This window comes from Rhinatrema bivittatum, chromosome 13, assembly GCF_901001135.1.
Source record: "Rhinatrema bivittatum chromosome 13, aRhiBiv1.1, whole genome shotgun sequence".
Classification (NCBI taxonomy): Eukaryota; Metazoa; Chordata; class Amphibia; order Gymnophiona; family Rhinatrematidae; genus Rhinatrema; species Rhinatrema bivittatum.
This window is the reverse complement of record NC_042627.1, coordinates 19,849,132-19,869,721: the sequence shown is the minus strand read 5'-3', so window position 1 is coordinate 19,869,721 and position 20,590 is coordinate 19,849,132. Positions and strand designations below refer to the sequence as shown.

General features: G+C 42.3%; 1 protein-coding gene across 3 annotated transcripts in view; it reads right to left on the bottom strand.

The window, feature by feature from the left end:
• Positions 1-9,774: 9,774 nt before the first annotated feature.
• The window catches only part of HCN4 (hyperpolarization activated cyclic nucleotide gated potassium channel 4), a 337,366-nt gene continuing 326,550 nt past the window's right edge, over positions 9,775-20,590 (bottom strand). For all 3 annotated transcript variants that reach the window (XM_029575658.1, XM_029575659.1, XM_029575660.1), the window contains exon 8: positions 9,775-13,817. In XM_029575658.1, coding sequence (XP_029431518.1) covers positions 12,256-13,817 — 1,562 coding nt within the window. In that variant the 3' untranslated portion in view covers positions 9,775-12,255. The remainder of the gene's footprint in view (positions 13,818-20,590) is intronic.

The following is a 20,590-nucleotide window of genomic DNA, read 5'->3' as shown; positions in this document are numbered from 1 at the left end:
CCCTTTGAATGTTTTAGATGGATTTATTGTATTTTATATCTTTTATCATCTGCAGCATGGCTGTTGGCCTTTAATATTTCATGTGGAAACATTTTTATTTTTATCTTATTTTTCTTTGTTTGTCTAAATTTTTAGCTAAGTGTATGCCAAGTTGTAAGCCACTTAGAAATATGGATAACACAATCTATGAATGTTTTAATAAGTAAATGAGCATGACACATCTGTGTTTCAGCGGCTCTATTTTTTTATAAATGCGACTTGTTCAACAACGTAGCAAGAAAAAGATCTTTGGAAGTTTTCTCTTATCAAATTATCTTTAATATCTAATCCTATAAAGTAATGGATGCAAATGGTTTCTTCAATTGTTTTCCCTTCACTGTATAGACTACAACATCTATTCTCCCCCTCATTTCAAGGATGGTTTTTATCATGTGCCCCATCCATGGTTTATAAAACAGCGTTTAAAATACACCAGGAAAATGTTCATATACAGAACTTGACGCCTCCAAAAGTGGGTCAAGACCGACATTTATTTGAGAATTATCATATCTATAGGATTCACTTCCATTTAATCATGTATTTATTTATATATTTAATATTTTAAAAATCTACAGAGTATTATGACATTTTTATGGAAGACTGAAGCTAGACTTATTTGTAGTCAATTTTTGAGCACTGGTTTATTATTGGAGCTAATCTGTAGCAACCTTCTGCAACCAATCAGGCACATTTCAGAGTGATGCACATGGTTCAAACCCCAAGAATATTTTGATTTTTACCTTTAATTTTCAGGGACATCAACATAGACTGAGGGCAGACAGAGGGAAAGGTGCTAAGGAGACAGACTGTTGGTCTATGGCATTAGCACAAGGGCACCAGCCATGGTAGGAGTTTCCAACTCTCCTGGTTTGTCCTGGAAACGTTAAGAGAAAACAGAGATTCATCTCCATGTAGATCGGGCAGACTTTCTGAAAATAAAGATGGTATCCTTCAATTGGGTGCGTGGGTGCACAGATACACATGTGCTTCAGCACATGCCCAGAGACGTGGCAATTTTATAACGTACACACATACACATGTGCGTATGTTATAAAATAGCCTAGGCTCGTGTATGCATGCACCGCTGCACAAAGTCAGACTTGAGCCGCACAAGTGGGGGGATTTTTATAACAGCCATGCCGTGACCAGTTTTACCAGTTCGTCCACCAGTTCACCCAGTCTAGAGCTAGGTCCTCCACCCCCCCCCCCTCCGGATCTTTAGCCTGCATTCCCCCCCCAGTTATCCCAGACCCCTACCATACTTCAAAATGGTGCTGGCCTTGGGTTAGCTAATGACATTTTTAAATGCTATAGTGGCGGCGTGGGCGTGAAGATCACTCCTGCCACTCTTTGCACCCCTATCATTGCATGTAAGCTGTGGGCTCTAGAGGGTGGCAGAAAGTCCAGAGAAGCTTTCTTCTAATTGGGTGGTGTGGGCTGTGGTTTTAGTGTGCACTAGCAAGCAATAGTGTGTAGCATGTTTGGGATCAGACCTTGCATTCTGATTGGCTAAAACTCAGCATTCTGTTTATTTCAAGACTCTACTACTTAGTTAATGGACCAATGTATATTGTGGTTATTCTAAAATACATTTAAATTAAAACTGCTTATTCTGTTAACTAAGTTATTACAGATTTCTGTGCTTCTGAAACTATCATAATTGTAGTTTAGAAATATCAATAAAATCATTTAAATACATACTTGTTGAAGTTTACTTCAATTTTAAAGTTCCCTTGGAAGGTTTATAATAGGAATAAGAACATAAGAACATGCCATACTGGGTCAGACCAAGGGTCCATCAAACCCAGCATCCTGTGTCCAACAGTGGCCAATCCAGAAAATAAATATTACTATTTAAATAATATTTATGGTTATTGTACAGAGCCTTTGATTCATTTTGGCTATCTTAATTGCTTTTGTGTGGATGGGTGGCCATATTGTGCTTTCTGACATGTTAAGCATATAACATGTTATTGTGTGGTGGAGTTTTATTTCTGTAGACTCTATTTGTAATCCTGTTTATATTGTGACTTTATTATTAAGGTTTAAGGTTTATTTTATTTATATACCGTCATCTCAGCGGTAGCCTTCACGACAGTTTACATTACAATAAAAACATAATAAGAAAGTTACAATTGTTTATAAATAAAATAAAGTAAAATTACTAGCTTAGAGAAATAGCTTAAAAGATAAAATTACTAAAAGACAGAATAAAACTATACATATTAAACAAAAATTTAAAATATAAATATATGTTATGTTAGGAATATGATTATTTTTAAATTGTACTCCACCCTGAGTGTCTCTGGCAAGATGGCATGAAATAAAAAGTTTTAAATAAAGATCTTTGACTTTGGCTTAGCCTTGAACTGTTTCCACCAAAACACCGGCAATTGAAATGCTTTTCCGAAAGAAGTTAAAACGTACTTATTTTCACAGGCATATTCAGGTAGTATTTTTATGTTGCTGGAGTTTCCTTGAAGATGATTATAATGCAATGTGCCGTTTTATGTTTTATTTTACTATATGTGTGCTTTTTTTGTTGTATTTAATTTGTTTTAATTTGTGAGTTTGTGTTGTAATTTGCAGTGGATAGCTTTACAATTGCAAATAATAAGAGTTTTAAATAAATAAATAAATAGTAAGGAAATCAGAGGAGAAGGGTTTAAGATGAGCAAAAACTGGTATAGAGCAAGATGGTGTTGCGGAGAACAGACAGGTGCTGGGAGAAGTTGGGCACTGTGGGAGGGGATTAAAGGAGATGATTGTAGAGAAGACAAGAAAGAGAAAGTATGAGCATATAGATGAGATGAGATAGTGAGAAAAGTGTATGATAAGAGAAGGACATGAATACAGGTTGGGTGGAATACACAAAGGAAGAAGTGGAGTGATCGTTTGGGAGAAGAATAGGTACAAGTGACATGAGTGAGGAGGAAATCAATGACAAGAGAAGATGGGTACAAGGGAAGAGAGAGGAACAAAAAAAGAATAGTTTCAGCTGAAGGACATGGGGAAATAGAATAACGGAGGAGGGAAAGATGAGAGAAGACAGCCACAGGTGGAAACAGGAAATGAAAAATGCAGAGTAAGGTGGGAGAATTAGTGCACGAGGAGAAGATGATAGCAATAGAAGATAGGCACAGGTGAGAAGGGAGGAGAAAAAGTTGGGAGAACACATGTGCAGTGGGAGATAATGGAAGAATATGAGTTGAGGAGGAAATGTACTGGAAAGGAATCCAACATAAGAGGAGATGATAGATGACCAGGCACAGGGTGAAATGGATTGAATAATTAATCTACAAGATTGTATTAATGTTGTATGGAAAATATTCTGGCCTGCGTGAGTTGGTTTTATTGCTGTGGAACTGGCAGTATTTTGTTCACTGGAAGTGATTTAATGACAGCAATCATAAAGTAGATAAAATGGATAGTAACTTAAATAGGCACAGCCATAATTTTCAGCCACTGCACTATGTATGTGATAGCACAGCAGATTGTGAAAGGGGATGTAAAAATCCTCTCGGTGGGGATAACAGGAGGATTTTGTAAAGGGTGAGAGCCAATGGCAGCAGAAGGTTGGCATGATGCGATAGGAGAAACTGAAGTTTTGAAGAGGATCCTGTCACTGGAAGGAAGTAATGGGGTGGAAGGTGGAGGTAATGAGAATTGAAGGCCTGGGCAAGAAGCAGGGAACTAGATGTTAAGAGGAGAAGACCTCGAAAGGCCGAGGAGGGATAGAGGTGGTGGTAGGGATCTAGAGACTAGACAGAGGTGGGGAAGAACCGGTGCTTGAAGGGAAGACAGGCATTGGAAAGTGTAGGTTATAGAGGTAGAGGGGATTTATTTATTTATTTTTAATTTTTATATACCGGAATTCCTGTATGCAATACAAATCAGTCCGGTTTACAAGTAACGAAAAGGTTGCCCTGGTCTGGTAGATTAGACTGGGGTTTTTTACATAGAACATAGAACAATAACAATCAACTATTGAACATTATTACAAGGAACAGTGAAAGTAACAATAGTATTTAACAAACATATAATATTATTATAACATTATTCTGGAGGCTGGGACTGTTAGATGGAGGCTGGGACTGTTAGATGGAACGCAAGGCTGTGGGGAAAGAGGGAAATGGAGGGAGGTGAGCTGGGGTACGGACAGGTGGGAAGGGAAAATGTAAAATATGGAGATGGAGGCTGGAAGGAGGGCGTGGATTGCAGTGGATAGATTAGGGAGTGAGAAGGGATAGGAGACGGAGAGCAAGAAAATGGGGAGAAATGATTTGAAAGAGTCAGTGTAGATATAAGGGAGACAGGAGAGGAAGAAATGGAGCAAGGAAAGCGAAGGAAAGGTGAAAAAGAACTGAAGAAGACAGATGAAAATACAAAAACAGAGGAAAGCCTGAGAACATTACAATGAAGAAAAAATTAGACAAAAGTAAAAGAAATCTTTATTTTAAATTTAAATATTGCAATATGTGACTTTCCAAAGTCGACAATTAAATCTAGTGACTGACTTACTCTCCGACCACCCCCTATCTGATTGGTCCAGTTAACTCTTTTGTTGAATAACATCCCCAGGTCAGGTAAGCCCAGCTAACCAAGTACTGCCCGCCATATTTGGCCATCGTCCTTGGCCTCTCTCTCTCTCTCACCTCGAGCCTGCCCGTGCCTCTCCTGCTTCTTTCACAGTTACCCTGGCTTTTTCTCTGCCTTAGACCTGCAGCTGCCTCTCCCACCACTGCCTCAGGCCTGCCTTTGCCTACTACGTCTGCTCTGACATCAACAAGTGGAGGGTAGAAGAAGAAGACGACCATAATTAACCAGGTATCTGATGTTTCCTATTATCCAACTTACTGTACCTCAGGACTCAGGAGTGGGTGTATGTGGAAGGGGGGGGGGGGGGTAATAAGTTGGTTACTGTATATGCAACTGACAACTTGCTACTTTTGGCAGATTTATTTTGTGGATGGGGTTATGCTGTAATTTTGTTTTCTCCATGCAGTCCACAGATTGAATTTAGAATGTTAAAGTGGAGGAGAAAAGTGAAATAGGAGTGGGTTTTGAATGGTGAGCGGGAGGTAGTGGAGACAGAAAGAGAGATTGGGGCAGGACAGAGATGAGAGGGGGGCAGTAGGAGAGGAGATGGAAAATCAAAACAGAGGACAGAAAAGATGGAAAGGATCAACAGCAGGAATAGGAAAGAAGGCCTGAGGAGATTTGGTGAGGCAGAAGCAGTTCAGGCCTGAGGAGGGGGTCAGCCAAAAAAGTGGGGTCATTGGAAGGAATAAATTTCCCATCTCCACCCTGGACCTTTTAATGCTGCCTTGTCCTTGGTTACTATCTGATGATAGCTTCTGCATAGTGAGATCCATATTCAGCCACTGCACAGCTTGGCTAGCTGGCCGGATAAACTTATCTGGCTAACTTAGGCTATATATTGCCGCTGAATATATATCCAGCTATCTTAAAGTTAGCCAAAGAAGTTTATCTAGCTAACTTTAGGGCAGGGCTATGGGCTGACCAGAATTAGCTGGAGAAGATATCCAGCTAACTCATGTCCTCCTAACTTATCTGACTAAATTCTAGCCGAATAACTTATTAGAATTTGGCCAAACAAGTGCCCAGTTCTGTATTTTGCTGGATAACTTCTGAAATATTCGGCTAAATGCTTCTGAATATGGACCTTTAAGTGTTTTGAAGCAGAGTGGAATGAATGCTGTCTGAAAAATTACAATAACTGACATGTTCCAGCTTGTTTATACCTTAAAATATACACTGCTAGTGCCTAATCTAACTGCTCTCTCAACCAGTTTGTCAACTGGTTATCACATATTTGCTATATAACTGAATTATAAATGCCAGGCAACAACGTTGTACGTTATATGGGCCTGAAAAGTTGGTAACATCCTGTAAATTATTGAAATGAAATTTGTAATCTGTAGTCATAAAGGGAGCCTGCAAGCTACTGAAATGCATTTCATGGCAGCAGTACTTTAATCCCTGGGAGTGCTCTTCATCTTCTTTCTTGGTTTTTGAACAAGTTTCCTCTTTTTGGTTATTTTTTTTAAGGTTTACTAAAATATCAGTGCTTCATACAAAACTGCATTTTCAAAATTATATTAAAATAGCATAAAACATTATGTCTCAAGGACTGGCTCCAAGGCTGGTGCTGTGGCACTGGCGAGAGTATGAGTCCTTCCATCCCATGTTGCCAGCTGGGCTGGGGCACATATGAATGTTACCCATAAAGCTGGGGGTGGAAGAGGGAAGGTGACTGACACTTTTGCAAAGATCCCTGCCAGTCAAAAAAGAATAGTGCTGAGGACTAGTCTTGGATAAGGCTCCTCAAAGGTACATGTTTATCCAGGTTTATCATCTGGAGAGGGGATGGTGGGAAGGGTTATAAAAAGAGATGATAAATCTTAGCACATCCACATGCACCGCTCGGTGTTAGCCATAGAGTATCGTAAAACGCTGTCAATTTGATTCTTAGCTCTGATTTCTCCTCCATGTCTTGAGTATCTTACAAAAGCTCTAAGACCCTACCGGTAGAAAGCATTGGGTGTTGTACAAGTGATGTCATTTCTTGGTTGACCTTTTTGTAGCTACATATAAGCAAAGGGATTGGAATCCTGCTCTTTGTCACAGGTTACTGTGGTACTTAAACTGGGATTGCATAGTTTAAAAACCGGACGACTGTTGTGTCCAATGCTGGGATCACAGCTGGAGCTCTGGCACCATCCAAAAAAAAAAAAAAGCCCTTCCCAGTTTGCTCACAGCAGTCCCCCAGATCTCTTCCTCTATCTGCTGTTTGAAGGGGCAGGAATAATTCCCAGTCGCTCCTGCTCTGCCAGGACTCTCTTTCAAAATGGTGGTACAACAAGCTACTGCTGGCTCCAGTGCCATTTTGAAATAGACCTAGCAGGGCATTTGCGACTGGGGATCGCTTCTGCCCCTTGGATCCTCGGACAGGGTAAGAATCTGCTGGTAGGGAGGGAGATCCAAAGGGGTGTGGGGGTTCTTTTGTTTAGTTTTCAAAACGACAGGAAACCAAACAGGAAACTTTGTTTCAAAGGAAAGCACATTCATGGTCTGAATGTTATGTGACATTTTAGTAGGCCTCAGTGGGCCAATCTGTACCCTTCCGCATGCTCTTGGACAGTTTTAGGACCACAACAGAGGGAGGGGGTTTATATTATATAAATTGTACCTCTCATTTGTAAACCTTGTAGAAATATCAGCTTTACATGACTTTTTTTTTCTTCTTTTCATTAATTTTACACTTACATTTGAAGACGCATCACAGTGTGACCGGCACAGCACGTGGACTCTCTGTTCATGGAGATGGAGCCACAGACGCACAAGGACTAAAATCGCAAATTAGCAACCAAGGTACCCGGATCAATCGTACCCAAGAGGAAGGCTCCGGCAACTCAACTGGAAGAGGATGACCAGGATCTAACTAGTCAGAAACCAACGCAGCTCTAACAGGCCTGCGTGGTTTTGTCAATTATTTATTGTTGAAAGAGCAAGTATATTCCTGCGGTCGCTGCTCTTTCCCTTATGGTTACTTTCTGGAGATACGAAGTGAGATGACCCAACGTGCTGCACGCTCTTCTATGGTCAGAATTTACTTAAGCCAAATCGGTGATCGGCTTCCTAAGGAAAGGTGCCTGCATTTACTAAGAAGGCCCATATTTTTAAGGGCCAAAGTGCATTTCTCCTCCTGACTTGTATGCATGACCCTGGCACGCTGGAGATATGACCAAATATCCAGATGTGAGCACTTGCAGAATGCATTGCATACATGTAAGTTCTTAATCATCAGACTACATTTCCAAGTTATTTATTTGGCTTTAACCTTGCAATCCATCATAAGTAGATCAGGCCATGGTGATTATTGGGTAATGAGCGGTACATGGGGAGCAATTAACATCCTTTAATGATTCAGGAATATGACTGCAGATATTTATGATACTTAACAGATGCTAGATGGTGTTAATTGAATGCTATAGGCCAAGATTTAGTAGAGTTTGTGCATAGAACTCAAAATTGAAACATCCAAACATAACCACCTGCACTGAGTTACAGAGAAAAAACTTTTAAGTAATTATTGTGCATTAAACTTGCAGCGGCTTCTTTTGTAAAGGGTATACCAGAAATGTATACTACTAATGGTCCAGGTTCTGCGGGAGGTGCACACAGCATGATCCAAGGCTGTCAAGTGACAATGGACTCATAGAGAAGGTGTTAGCCATGGCCTGTATTTTAAAATAGGATAAGAAGAACATTCCATAATGCAAGGTGACAGAAGAAAAAGGAAAAATATTAATTTGTCTACTGCAGTTATACAACACTGATATAGATTCATCCAAGCTGGGAAGTGCAAACACAGCCTGCCCTTACCTTTCTGTGCATAATTCACTTAGCATTTTGTGCAGTTAAACAGTAATAAGCTAACTCTTCTCTCTTTTAAACGTTAGCAATCCTGGTTTGCGCCATTCTGGATGGTGATATCATAATTAGAGATGTAACAAACAATGTGGGTTACTAGAATAGAGAGGCAAACCAAGCTCAATGAAAGTAGGAGAGAGAATATTCTGACCATGGAGCAATGAATTAACCTGCAAAACTAGGAGCTGTTCTTCAGAGAACAAGGATTGAGAATGGGAGACCAGAAGAGAGCAAAAATGGTAGGGGGAGACAGATGATGAGATAAAGAGAAAGCAAGAGCGGTGGGAGACAGACAGAGAGAAAACAAGGAGTGTGAGGGAGAGGCAAGGGGTGAAAATGAGAGAGACCCTAACCAGTCCTCACTTCACCCCATCGTACTGTTTTGTGGGTCTGGCACTCTTACATCTTACATTGATGGCGTGAGTTTTTTGGGGCACTCTGGCCCCAAAAAGTGCTGATCCTTTATTTAAACAATCCATAGAATCAAATTAATCCAAGACTATAAAGAAGAAAAAAGGTGGCTGTTAAGACATGCCATCAGATTCTTCCAGTAGAATCACAAAGGCTGTTTTTGTGATCATGTCGTCGTCGTCGATAGCTGGCAGAATTACTGTTGGTAGCTTTGTCACATTTTTCCAGAAAAACTGACCATAAATTTGATGTGAAGAAACCAGATATGGTGGTAAAGGAGAGGAATACAAGAAAGGCATTGCTAATAATAGAAATGTCAGTATCAAGTGACTATTCTGTAATAGGGAGAGACAGGAAAACATGCAATGTCAAAAAATGCATTCAGCAACCAGGAAAATGTGGCAAAAATGCAGAATCAGTATCCATTTTCTTAGGTACCACCAGTCTGCTCAAAAGGAACTTCCAAGTGCAGATACATTATGCATTACAGACTGTAGAAGCATGCTCTCTAGGGCTCATAAAAAAAAAAAAAGCACCTTTGAGAGATTGCGATTATACCCAGCAAACCATGGCATAAAAGTGTGAGGTTCAGTCCTGTAATGGTCTACACAAAACCAATTTTGAAGACCGTCACTAGCCCTGGTTTTGCGTCAGTCAGCGACTGCTGCAGATCCAGGAAATAAATGTTGCTATAGGATCCTATGCTGTAGACAAGATTAGAATTTTTTTTTTGTCTAAAGTGATTCTGATGGGTGTGCATGGCATAAACCTGGCAGATAAACACATTGTTCACCAGTGATTGATATGTCCTCCCCCCCCCCCCCCCCCCCCCCCCTTCTAAGTGCCGTGTCCTTTTTATTGCATGGAAAGTGAGATCTTAATTTAGCACTTTTTCTTATGGGTGAATCTCATACTCATGATGCTATCTCTACCTCTTCTTATGCACTCTAATTTAAATCAACCTGTACCTGAAAATGAATATTCAGTGCGTCCAGCTCACAGCTGCAGTACAAAACGAACATTGATTTATTTTTTTTTCGTGTTTTCTTCACTTGAAGAAGCTGAACAATTGATTTGATATCTTAAACATCTCTAATTGTACCAATAAAACCTAGGACATCAAACATCTTGGAGCTCGGGATGCCATTAGGGCATTTATTTTCATTCAATTTTATTTGCACCTTGGCTTCACTGCTCGTTATCCATACACTCATCCCTTGCCATCTGTAAATAACGTACTTTCCTCTATCTCAAATGCATAGTACAAGTCATCTTTTTTTTTTTTTTTTTCACAACCAGGGCTAGTGTAGATTGTTACTTGTAATTTTTGTGTGGTCACTTCACAGTTCTGCCTCAGTCCAAGGCCAAATTCTCAGGCGCATGAATATTCAGCAGAAAGATGGAAACGCCACCCCTTAGAAGAAATAGGTCACAAAGGCGGGGACCGCCATTGCACAACAGCGATCCCTAGTGGCCAGCCTTGGGCTTGCAGTATGCTGCCGCAGTCTGTGGCCCACCCACTGCAATGGCTGGGCTAGATGGAAAGAATGAGAGGGTTTAAAAAAGGGGGGGGGGGGGGACGACTCCTAGTACTGGGGCCCCAGCAGAAATTAGGTTCTAAATCAAGCTGTAGGGAGCAGGGGGGGAAATGGTCAGGGCTTCGCTCCCCCCCCCCCAAAAAAAAATGGATTGTGACTACAACTTATTGCAAGGAGGAAGGATCAAAACAAATCTTCCTCCCACTAAACTGAAGGCGAGGAGAGAAAAATAAGCATGTGGTGCGAGTGGCACAAGCGTCATCTTTAAAGCAAAGGAGTAGCAAGGGCCTGCTTTATACAGCGGTTGTGTACCAATGTGAAAAATCTTTCGGACGTCCAAAATCCAAGTTTTCCTTCAGAGTTTCATCTTTTACAGGGCAGCCTTTGAGAAATGAGTGTTCCCTTCCCTTTGGGCTTGCCCTAACCCTGCAGTTCAGCCCATGCGTGTGCAGCCTGCTTGTTAAGCTTTTTTTTTTAGCGAAGGAAAACAAGCGGCGCAGTGGGAGAGAATCTCATCATTCAGCCTCGGAGGTTTCCAAACTGGGAATCTATGTATTATGATACATTGCCGATTATACTGATCATGGACTGCCAGGGGACAGCAGCAACGGTAAAAATTCCTGCCGCAAAATACATCGATTGCAATCTACTTTCCTCTAGTTCCAAAGGAAAGGGGGCGTTCTACACGCGCATTCTCACTGCTTTTTGTGTTTGTTTGTTTACTGTGTGCATATGTGGAGAGAGGGTGATATAAGAGGGAAGAGCACTAAGGTGTAATGAGAGGTTGGCAAAAGTTAAATGGCCATAGCTGAGTTCCATAGGGTCCAGATGTGTTCATCTGGTGCTTAATGGAGATGTGATAGTACCATGGACGTTTGCTTTGCCTGGGCCTTCACTTAATCACCCGAGGGTTATGTTGGCAACTCACATGACGTGTGGACCAGGTTTTATGCTCCAATCAGCGGTATTTCCTCAATGGACTGGACTGGCAGCATCGGTGCAATCTAGTGATACATTCTGTTGCATCTGCAGTGGCACCGGCGATGCACTGCTCTTTCAACCAACACCATGCCAGAAGCCTTTGAGGTGGCACAATTTACGCTACTAGAAAAGCTAGATATCGTGAAGCTCTCAGTTTTTTAGAAAACCTCTTGTTCTCCATCTGTAAAAAGACTAAATGAATATTTGAAATAAAGAAAATACACCTTGCAGGGCAGGATTTTGTGTACTTTTTGCGTTTGGTTTGCCTTCACTCTAAGCTGCTGCTCACACTGTGATAAAGCAATCCCACATTAGGCTCTACCTTTTCTGCAAAGAATGGACATGGGATATGGAGTCAGATTGGGCTAATTCATAAACCTTTGTACACAAAGTCTAAATTAAAAAAAAAATTGAGATAAACCAAGGAATGCTATATAGACATTAGTACTGGTTAACAGGTAGGTATTACATAATCAGTTCTAGCTGGGTAAACCAATTAATCAGTTTTGATTGGGTTTACAAATGCATCATTAAAACAGACTTCTCTGTGCTTTCAAACACCGGTTGGTGGTTGTATGGCTGATTCTTCATAACCCTTACCTCGCTGGATTAAGTTTCTTCAGATTCTCTCATACCAAGTATTAAAATATTCTATAAAATCAAGTGACCAAAAAACTATATCTCTAAGAATACCTGGTTATCTTTTTTTTAAATTCTTAACCTTATTATTTTTAATATCACAGTTAAACCTGAAGAAAAAAAATTAGCTTGTGTAGTCTATTGAAAAACTAAACTGCATGAGTGACATAAAGAGTTTGAGAAGGAACCCTCACAAATTAGAGGGTAGTTTGGACTTTATAGGTTCTAGTTCTTCGGAGAATGCTAATGAACCTTTTCTGTGGCCAGATGCCAGTGAAGGAGAGGCTGTGGTGGTTGCACTGACCCCGAGTGCTGGTGGATGGGGCAAGGAACCCGAGGACACCTGACGTGGCAAAGTCATTTGCTCAGGGATGGAGCCACAGGGTTTACCTACAAGGGCTGACATACCAGAAAACAGAGAGAAGCCAGAAACAGATTCTCGAGATGAATGGGGGGAGATTCGATTCAAGGTCTGAGTCACTTCTTGGGGTATAGACGGTTGGGAAGCAGAAATTAACTTGATATCCTGGGTCAAGCGGCCAGGTGGCAAAGGTGGTGTTCCTGTGGTTGGGAGGATTTGCTGAGGTGAGCTAGATGTCTGTGGTATCAGCAGAGAACTATGAGAGCCCGATGCCCCAGGAGAACTGCACTGAAAGGTTCGTGCTGCAACTGGACTCTGAATTGGCGGGCTAAGGCCTAAAGGAGTATAGCACGGGGATGGTGTAGCAGACTGCTGCAAAGGAGATGTGGAGGCAAAAGAAGACCTTTCTTGATACAGCTGGGCTACCGTCCCTGTTAAAGGCCCCATGGAACTTTGTTGTATTTGGCACAGTGCTGAAGAAGATCCTCCAGTAGCTTGCACCAGCTGGCTTAAACTAGATGATGGAGAACTTGAGAGCAGAGATGGGGACTGAAACTGATTTATGTCTCCTGAAAGTCCACTTCCTGATTGCTGCTGCATGTGTCCCACCTGAGTTGGCTTCAGTGTGGGTTGAAATTGATTAAAGAGATTGTTAGGTGAACCGGAGGAGAGCTGGCTGAATGAAGCTGTTGGCGAGTTGTTTGTGCTCCGCTGTATGTGGCTTACCCCACTAGGTAGAGTATTGCTGGAAAGCTGCTGCAGCTGCGTGACGCCTCCTTGAGAACCTGAGGGCACTTGCTGAAACTGGCTTAATCCCACTGATGATGTGCTGCTCAAACCTTGTTGACTTGAACCAGTGGAAAAAGAACCAACAGAAGCTTGTTGAAATGGAGTTAAACCAGCTGAGGCAGAGAAACCTGCTAGTTGATGAACTTGGAAGGAAGATGATGAAGGAGTTTCAGCTCCTGGAGTGTGCAATTGGGATGGGGTGCTAGATGGGGAACCTACAGAAGAAGGTCCAGTACTTGAAATTAAAGACTGGAGCCTTTTCAAGTGTCTTGGCGTCTGACTGGATTGTTTGTTCAAAGAATTCAAAACAGACACTGGAGGACGGAATATGGCTGCCGGAAGCCGAGGATGGTGGGTAAGAGCAATGGCGACTGATGTTGTGGCTGCTGCAGCTTGCAGTGGTGCTTGAACAAGAGGAGTCCAGATGACTGGGGTAGGGGTGGATGCTGCAGCTGCTGCTGCGGCCTGCACATTGTGAGCACAATGGGCCATCTCTCGGTCGTGTTGCACAATCTGCTGGATGATCTCATTCTCTTGATAGTTGAGGACACCAGAGTTGAGGTCATGCTGGACTTTATGCAGTAGAATGGAATTTTTCTTACCTGTAAAGAAAGTAAAAAAAAAAAAAAAGTGATGAAGAGAACAATCAATATTAATTAAAGGATTAGAGTGAACACTTCACTTACGATTGTTTCCTCAGAATGCTATTTTACTTCCTTTACATGAAATCTATCTGCTTCCATGTGCCGTTCTACCTTTAGAAGTCCCACTCTTTCTACGTTTATGCTGCACATTTTCCTTCAAAAGTGTTAATTTCCTAAGCTCTGATCCCAAGGGCAGAGACAGACTATATTTTATGAATTGTTTGAACTACATATAGCTCCCAGATGTAAAGAAGAGAGACTTTGTTAGCTTTGGAAGGCTATTACCCTGCTAAGGAAGACAGTAGAGCAGTTAAAGGGTCAGAAGTCCAAACTATAAACGTGTCTGAGTAATAATAATGCACCAGAGAGCACTGGGATGACCAGAAGCTGCCTGAAGCTCTGCTCTGCCATCATCCACCTCCTGGTGCAGCTTTCTACCAGTGATACTTAACAAACATCATTATTTGCTGAGCCACTTTTCCATAAAGTTGACTGTTAAAGAACTTCATGCAAATATTTTATCTTGTATTTAACCTCCAAATGCAAGTACTGCTCCCATTTTATTCTGCAGAGCTCTAAACAGCCAGATGTGGCTATTTTTCTTTATCGTCTGTACTATTATGTCTTGTTTTCTATTTCTATTCTACCGTATGGTGCTATACAAACTAATGATGTTTTACAAAATAATATTCATAATAATTGTTTTGTGATAGACTTCCCTCTAGTACCGTTGACCAACTTTTTAGTCACTGCTCCATGTCTTTTCAGCTGGAGATTCCTTTTGCTTATTCTGCATCCTCCCCAAGGTTAGGTCCTAAAGGTGGTATCCAAAGTCTAGTTCAAGGGATAGGACAGTTCAAGGTGTTGGGGGAGGGGGGGGGTCGATATTTGAATACATTACTAAAGTCTTTTCATGTGGCAGGTCCTCCCGGTCTGGCCACTCGATGCCACTATCCCTGTCCTTAGAATACACTTAGTAGGAGCCATCCATTCCTTCAGGCCCTCCCACCAGCAGGCTTTGGATCGAATGACTCAGTGTCATTTAGCCCGGCCATTTTAACACTCAGGGGGTTTCAATTAGAGAAAGCATCTGCAGAATAAAGAAGTATTTTTTTTCCACACTCTGGTAGGGCCTCCCGGCCTCTCCCTAAGGAGTTTTCTTTCAAAGCAGAAACTTCACCGAGCACTCCCTGCCAAAGGATCCCTCTCATTTTGTTACAGGATCCCTCTCGTTTTGTTACAGTTAACTTGAGTAGTGGGGAGGGTTTTTTTTTTTGATCCCTCTTCCATACTGGGATTTCAGGGCATAGATCTAGCCTGGTCCCTAGATTTTTCCACAAGAGAAATCACCGAAAGAATAAAATAAATTGAAGGCAGAACCGAGGAGACCCCATCCTGAGCTCTACCATCTGCAGGACCAGGACAAGACTGGGTGTTGGAGGAGAAGAGGTCTAAAGGTAGGATTTTTGCAGTGTGGCTGGGGGACACCACTAGGATTCCCACAGCACAGCTGCTGGGAGAGTAAGCGCATTGAAAATCACCATGAGCTCTTCCCAGAGGTCTGGATTAAGGACCTCTACCTACTCAGAGGTATTCTGGGACACCATTCAGACGTATACTCATCCTGGTCCTGGGTGTTAAATCATTGCTACAGCCTCTCACCTCACGAGAAGCCCTTACAATACAGCACCCACACTCACTGGCGACCTTCTTTCATCATCTGGGCCATAAGCGAGAGCTTTCCCCCAATTCAAGGATTCCCCCCCCCAGGGATTAAGAGTCAGCATGGGAGTGAATGGTTAGCCGGAGCAGCCCTGAAGAAATAAATTAGATTGTATTCAAAGGTTCTCAGTGCCTAATCTTGGGAGTTAGGCTCCTAAATTGGCCCCTCTGAAAACTGAATAGTACTAAACGTAGGTACCTGAAAAGTGTGGGTGGGGGAGGGGGTAGACATTCAAACTCAGCCATATAAGTAAGTTAGGAAAATAAGACTTCTCTGGCTACCTTACAATGGATATTCAGCAGCACGGCTATGCTGCTGTATATCCCTGTAAAAGTCACTAATTTGCCAAATAAGTCTTATCCAACTAACTTTAGACCCGTTGTTCAGCAGGTTAACTTAACCAGGTAAGTTCAAATACTGGCACTTACTCATCTAAGTTAACTGGATAAGTAGCTCCTCCCTGATCTGCCCACATCCTGTTCACTATCCAGTTAACTATTTAGCCAGATAAGTACTTAGTTATATTAGATAGATGTTAATGTTTTCACTTGAACTAGATCATAAAAATATAAAATCTAGTGCTGTAAACTGAGTTGTGCATATTTTGCATGTGGCAATCTTCGCTGTTATGGCCTGCAGAGGAGACTCTAAGACACTCCTTGGACTGTCTCACCACTGCCGCGATGCACGACAGCCTCACCAAAGTGACAGCCTAGCTGAAGAAGTCATTTTTCCAAAGCTGTTTCATTACAAACAGCCAGAGTCATATCTTTCCTTGATAAATCGATAACTTACAGCTTAGCCCTGTTGTATAACATTGTTCAAACAAGTCTTGTTTAGATCCTCTCCTTGTCTTTACAAGGATGCTTCAAGATTATCCACCTGGACAGAGATAAAATTCTAAGTAATTTGTTGGTCTGAGAGAATTTCTAGCCGTTGGATGTGCATATAAACTATGGCTGCTCTGGCACAGGGCTTGGCTGTATAATTACAGCATTCAGAGAAGCTGGTGCTTATTGCTCGGAGATTCATGTGCATTGTACATTTGCAGCTAAACTGAAGATTTAAACAACTACTTTAATTGTTGCACAGTTATTGGATGCTGAGTGTATATCCCACCGTCACTGTTGTGCTACCACTGAAGGCTCCAGAAGAAGTAAAGTTTGAACATGCTTTTATTTATTCAATAGCTAACAGTGGTTGAAAGCTGCCAGACAGCTAGAAAACCAAGAGATTCAGATCGGTAATTGCAAGAGAATTGCCGGGAAGCGCAAGGTGCCCTTTATAATGTGACCAGCACTTAATCTGCATGCAAATAAATATAACATTTCTCAGACTGGGTTGCACAGATCTGAAACTTTGCCCTTTGGCACTTTCACTTTGAATCTCAGCAATCGCACAGCTCTATGGCAGAAGTGATGAAAAATGCTGGCACTTCCAAGACCCATAAAAACGAACCACTTGAAAACAATATTCATTATCCCAAAACAGTTCAGAAAACCACTTTGGCAGAAATGAGCTGCCCATGGATAATAAAATGAAAGCTGGACCTGAAATATGATCTAGAAAAGGAGGAGAGATTCGGATCAGTAGCTGCAACGGCTGCAGAATCCCTGAGCAATGCACAGCGCTCTGAGAGGATTCACCTTTGAATCTCTGGCTCTTAAAGACACCGATCTTTATTTACCATTGAAAAGTCTCACTTAACATAGTATGGGGTATGAAAGGAATATGTGCGAGCAATCAGAAGCACTGTATATTGTATTTGCTCTGAAGAGACTCCTAGCTAAAAGCAAAGTCATCCAAAATGTTTGCAGCCTGGATCTAGACTTCAGTGCTTAGGGCTCATGGCATGACCTAAGTTCTGGGGAGTGTCAGATTAAGGAGGAAAAAGACCACACAAATGAGTTGTTTTGGAAAATATGGCCCCATATTTAGTATGGTGACACATTTCTGTTTATGCTTTAGAAATAAGGATCAACAAGCAAGTTGTAGGTGAAGCCTTTTTTTACTGGAATAACGTCATACATTTGTGGCCAGTTGTAAAGAACTATGCCTACTTCATCAGCTCACGGCACAATAAGCTTGGCGAGATGTTGCCCGGATCTCCATGGAAAATACAGATTACATTACAATGGAGGTGTGGTAGTGTTTGTTTACCCTTTAGAAAGATTTAATCTGTCGCAATATAAAGAGGCAAGATGGCAGCTGCAGCTTGAATGCTGTCTGGCAGCTCTGTACTCTCTTGTTTAAAAACTCTTACTGGTGCAGATGTGGCTGAACTTGAAAATGTTTTGGTTACACAAGAGACATCTGTGGACTTTTCGTTCTGAGCCTGTGGTAGGGCCAATGGATTTCTTCGCATACCGCAGTGACTCAGGAGTGTCTGTGGTGAGCGACCATGGCGTGGTGGTGTTGCCTGGAGCTGCATGTGATGTGACTCAGTTTCCTATCCCTCCGCCGCCCCGGTGCAGTAATATGGTCTAGTTCACACAGGCTGCTGTATAACTAAGACTCTTATATCTAGAAAAAAGGCTATAGACAAAGTGGGATCCTGAGCAGTTTGTCCAGTTTCATCTCTGGAACTTCAAGTCAGAGCGCTTTAGATTCACCTTCCCTATGTGATGTCAACTTCTCAAGTGGGGGTTTATTTGAGTATATTCTCTGTGGAAGATGCCAGACTATGTCAGAAGATTGCAGCGTTTTCCTCTTTTTAAATTTTTATTGCTCTCATGATTTCTGAGTTTTTACAGACTCATTTCTCACTTGCCTACCTTGCTATTGGGAATTTTAAACTTTGGTAAATTGGCAATTAATAATTCAATAATGCATGTGATTTTGTCTCTTCTTGTTTTATATATAATCTTATGTAATTGTTCTGCCTGCTCACCTATTTGAATGGATTATGTATTTATTTATTCATTCTTGATTCCATGCCTTATCATTTAGGAACCTCATGGTGAATCACAAAATAAAAAATAAAAATCATTGTATATAATTTATGCATAACAAAAACAAAAAAATCTAAGAGATCCATAATCAAAAGCATTTAGCCAAATAATTCAGAAGTTATCCGGCTCAATGAGATTTGGGCATTCTCTAGCGAAATGCAACAAGGTGATGTGGAAATGCGGGTAGCGGTTCCATCTCTGGTGTTTTCGTGTGCCCCTGGGCCCCGATACAGCCTCAGAGGAGCTCTGGCAAGCACCGAGGCAGGTGAGAGGTTGCCTCAACATGGGCTGAAGATGGAGAGCGATGACCTCAACCACAGCCACACCTGTACGCAGCAGAAAGAGACCCAAACAACACAATGTTGGTCTCATGAGTGGTCCTCAGACTACTCCAAGCCCTTTCGGACCTGCCACACAGAGCACCAACTGCGACAAGGCGGACAGTGGTCAGAGGATGAGGACATCAAGGACAAAGACTTGAAGAGAGACAAGACTCAGGATACGTGACGTGAAACATCACTCCGGATACATGAAGTAAGACGAGACGTTAACATGAAGAAATGCAATCTGGATACATGGAGTGAAGAGGAATCTGATCACTTATATGAAGAAACTCTGGAAGGCCATGAGTTGCTTAAAGAGGACTTGGTTGGTGCTGGACATCACATGCCCTACACAACCTAGCCGGACTGGTCTCGGACCACGCAGAAAACACGCCCTACACAGCCGGGGAAGGCTGGTCACGGACCATGCTAGTGGTTCCTCACCCAAGTAGGCAGAGCTGAGTCGGTACTGCACATGACGCGCCCATATACTCAGCCAAAGAAGACAGGTCACAGACCACGCTGGTGGTTCCCCACACAGGGAAGATAGTAGATGAAGTGAAGACTCCAACAAAGCCTGTTCCAACTGCACCCTGCACAGCTGATGAAGGCCAGGCAGGGCCAAGCCGGAACAGATCGGATAAATAGAGTTCATTCGTGAAGAGGAGGCAGGGTGCAGACTCCAACAATCCAGGCAAGGTTTAGGGTTCGAGGTGATGCCTCTACAATGAAGGTTAAAATAAGAAGCTGGAACCTCTTGGAGACTTGCGCTGCCAGGACGAAGATATACTGGATAAAGAAGACATCTAGACGAGACATCTGGAGACCTTGAGACGATGAAGACAAAGATATAGCGTGAGGACATCACGGAGACACAGGATCCTACATATAACGAAGTGCCTTGAGAAGCAGATGATAGAAGTCCTAAGGCGGGACTGGCTCCTTGCGAAGGCAAGGAAGGAATGAAGACCTTTTTATAGGCAGAAGAAGCAACGCCCTCAATGACATCACTGGTGGACCTCCTTCCTCACTGTTCCTTTAAATATGTTCAGTTCGGAGTTAACAGTCTGCTTGGGATTAGCAAACTGTTGTTATTTAGGAGAGTTGTGGGTGGATCCTTGGACCGGTGGCAGATGACCACACCCCCGGGGGAAGATCCCGAGAGGAACCACCGGTCAGGCTCAGAGTATGGAAACAGACACACACTAGTTCAGGGATGGGCAATTCCAGTCCTCGAGGGCCGCAAACCGGTCGGGTTTTCAGGATATCCCTAATGAATATGCACGAGAGAGATTTGCATGCACTCTGCCTCAGTCATATGTAAATCTTTTTCATGCATATTCATTAGGGATATCCTGAAAACCCAACCGGTTTGCAGCCCTCGAGGACCGAAATTGCCCACCCCTGCACTAGTTCTTTTATTAGACAGTATACTGAACCACCAGAGGTGGCAGTAGTGAGCTGGAATGCCCGGTTTGGCTGTAGTCCCCCAGATACTGGAACAGCGATCCCTGGAGGCTGAGCTGTAGAGAAACTGAAATATAGTGAGTAGGCAGGGTATGCAGAGTTCATGTATTGAACCAGATGGTAACACTCACACAATGTCTCATAGAAGCCCAGAAGCTGGAATGTGTAGGCCCTTGAGGAGCGAGTACCTGGTTCCAGGGAAAGCTCTGAGAGAGCGATAGTAATTCAGTGATGTAGTTGGCAGTGATGACTTCCAGGCAGAAGAGA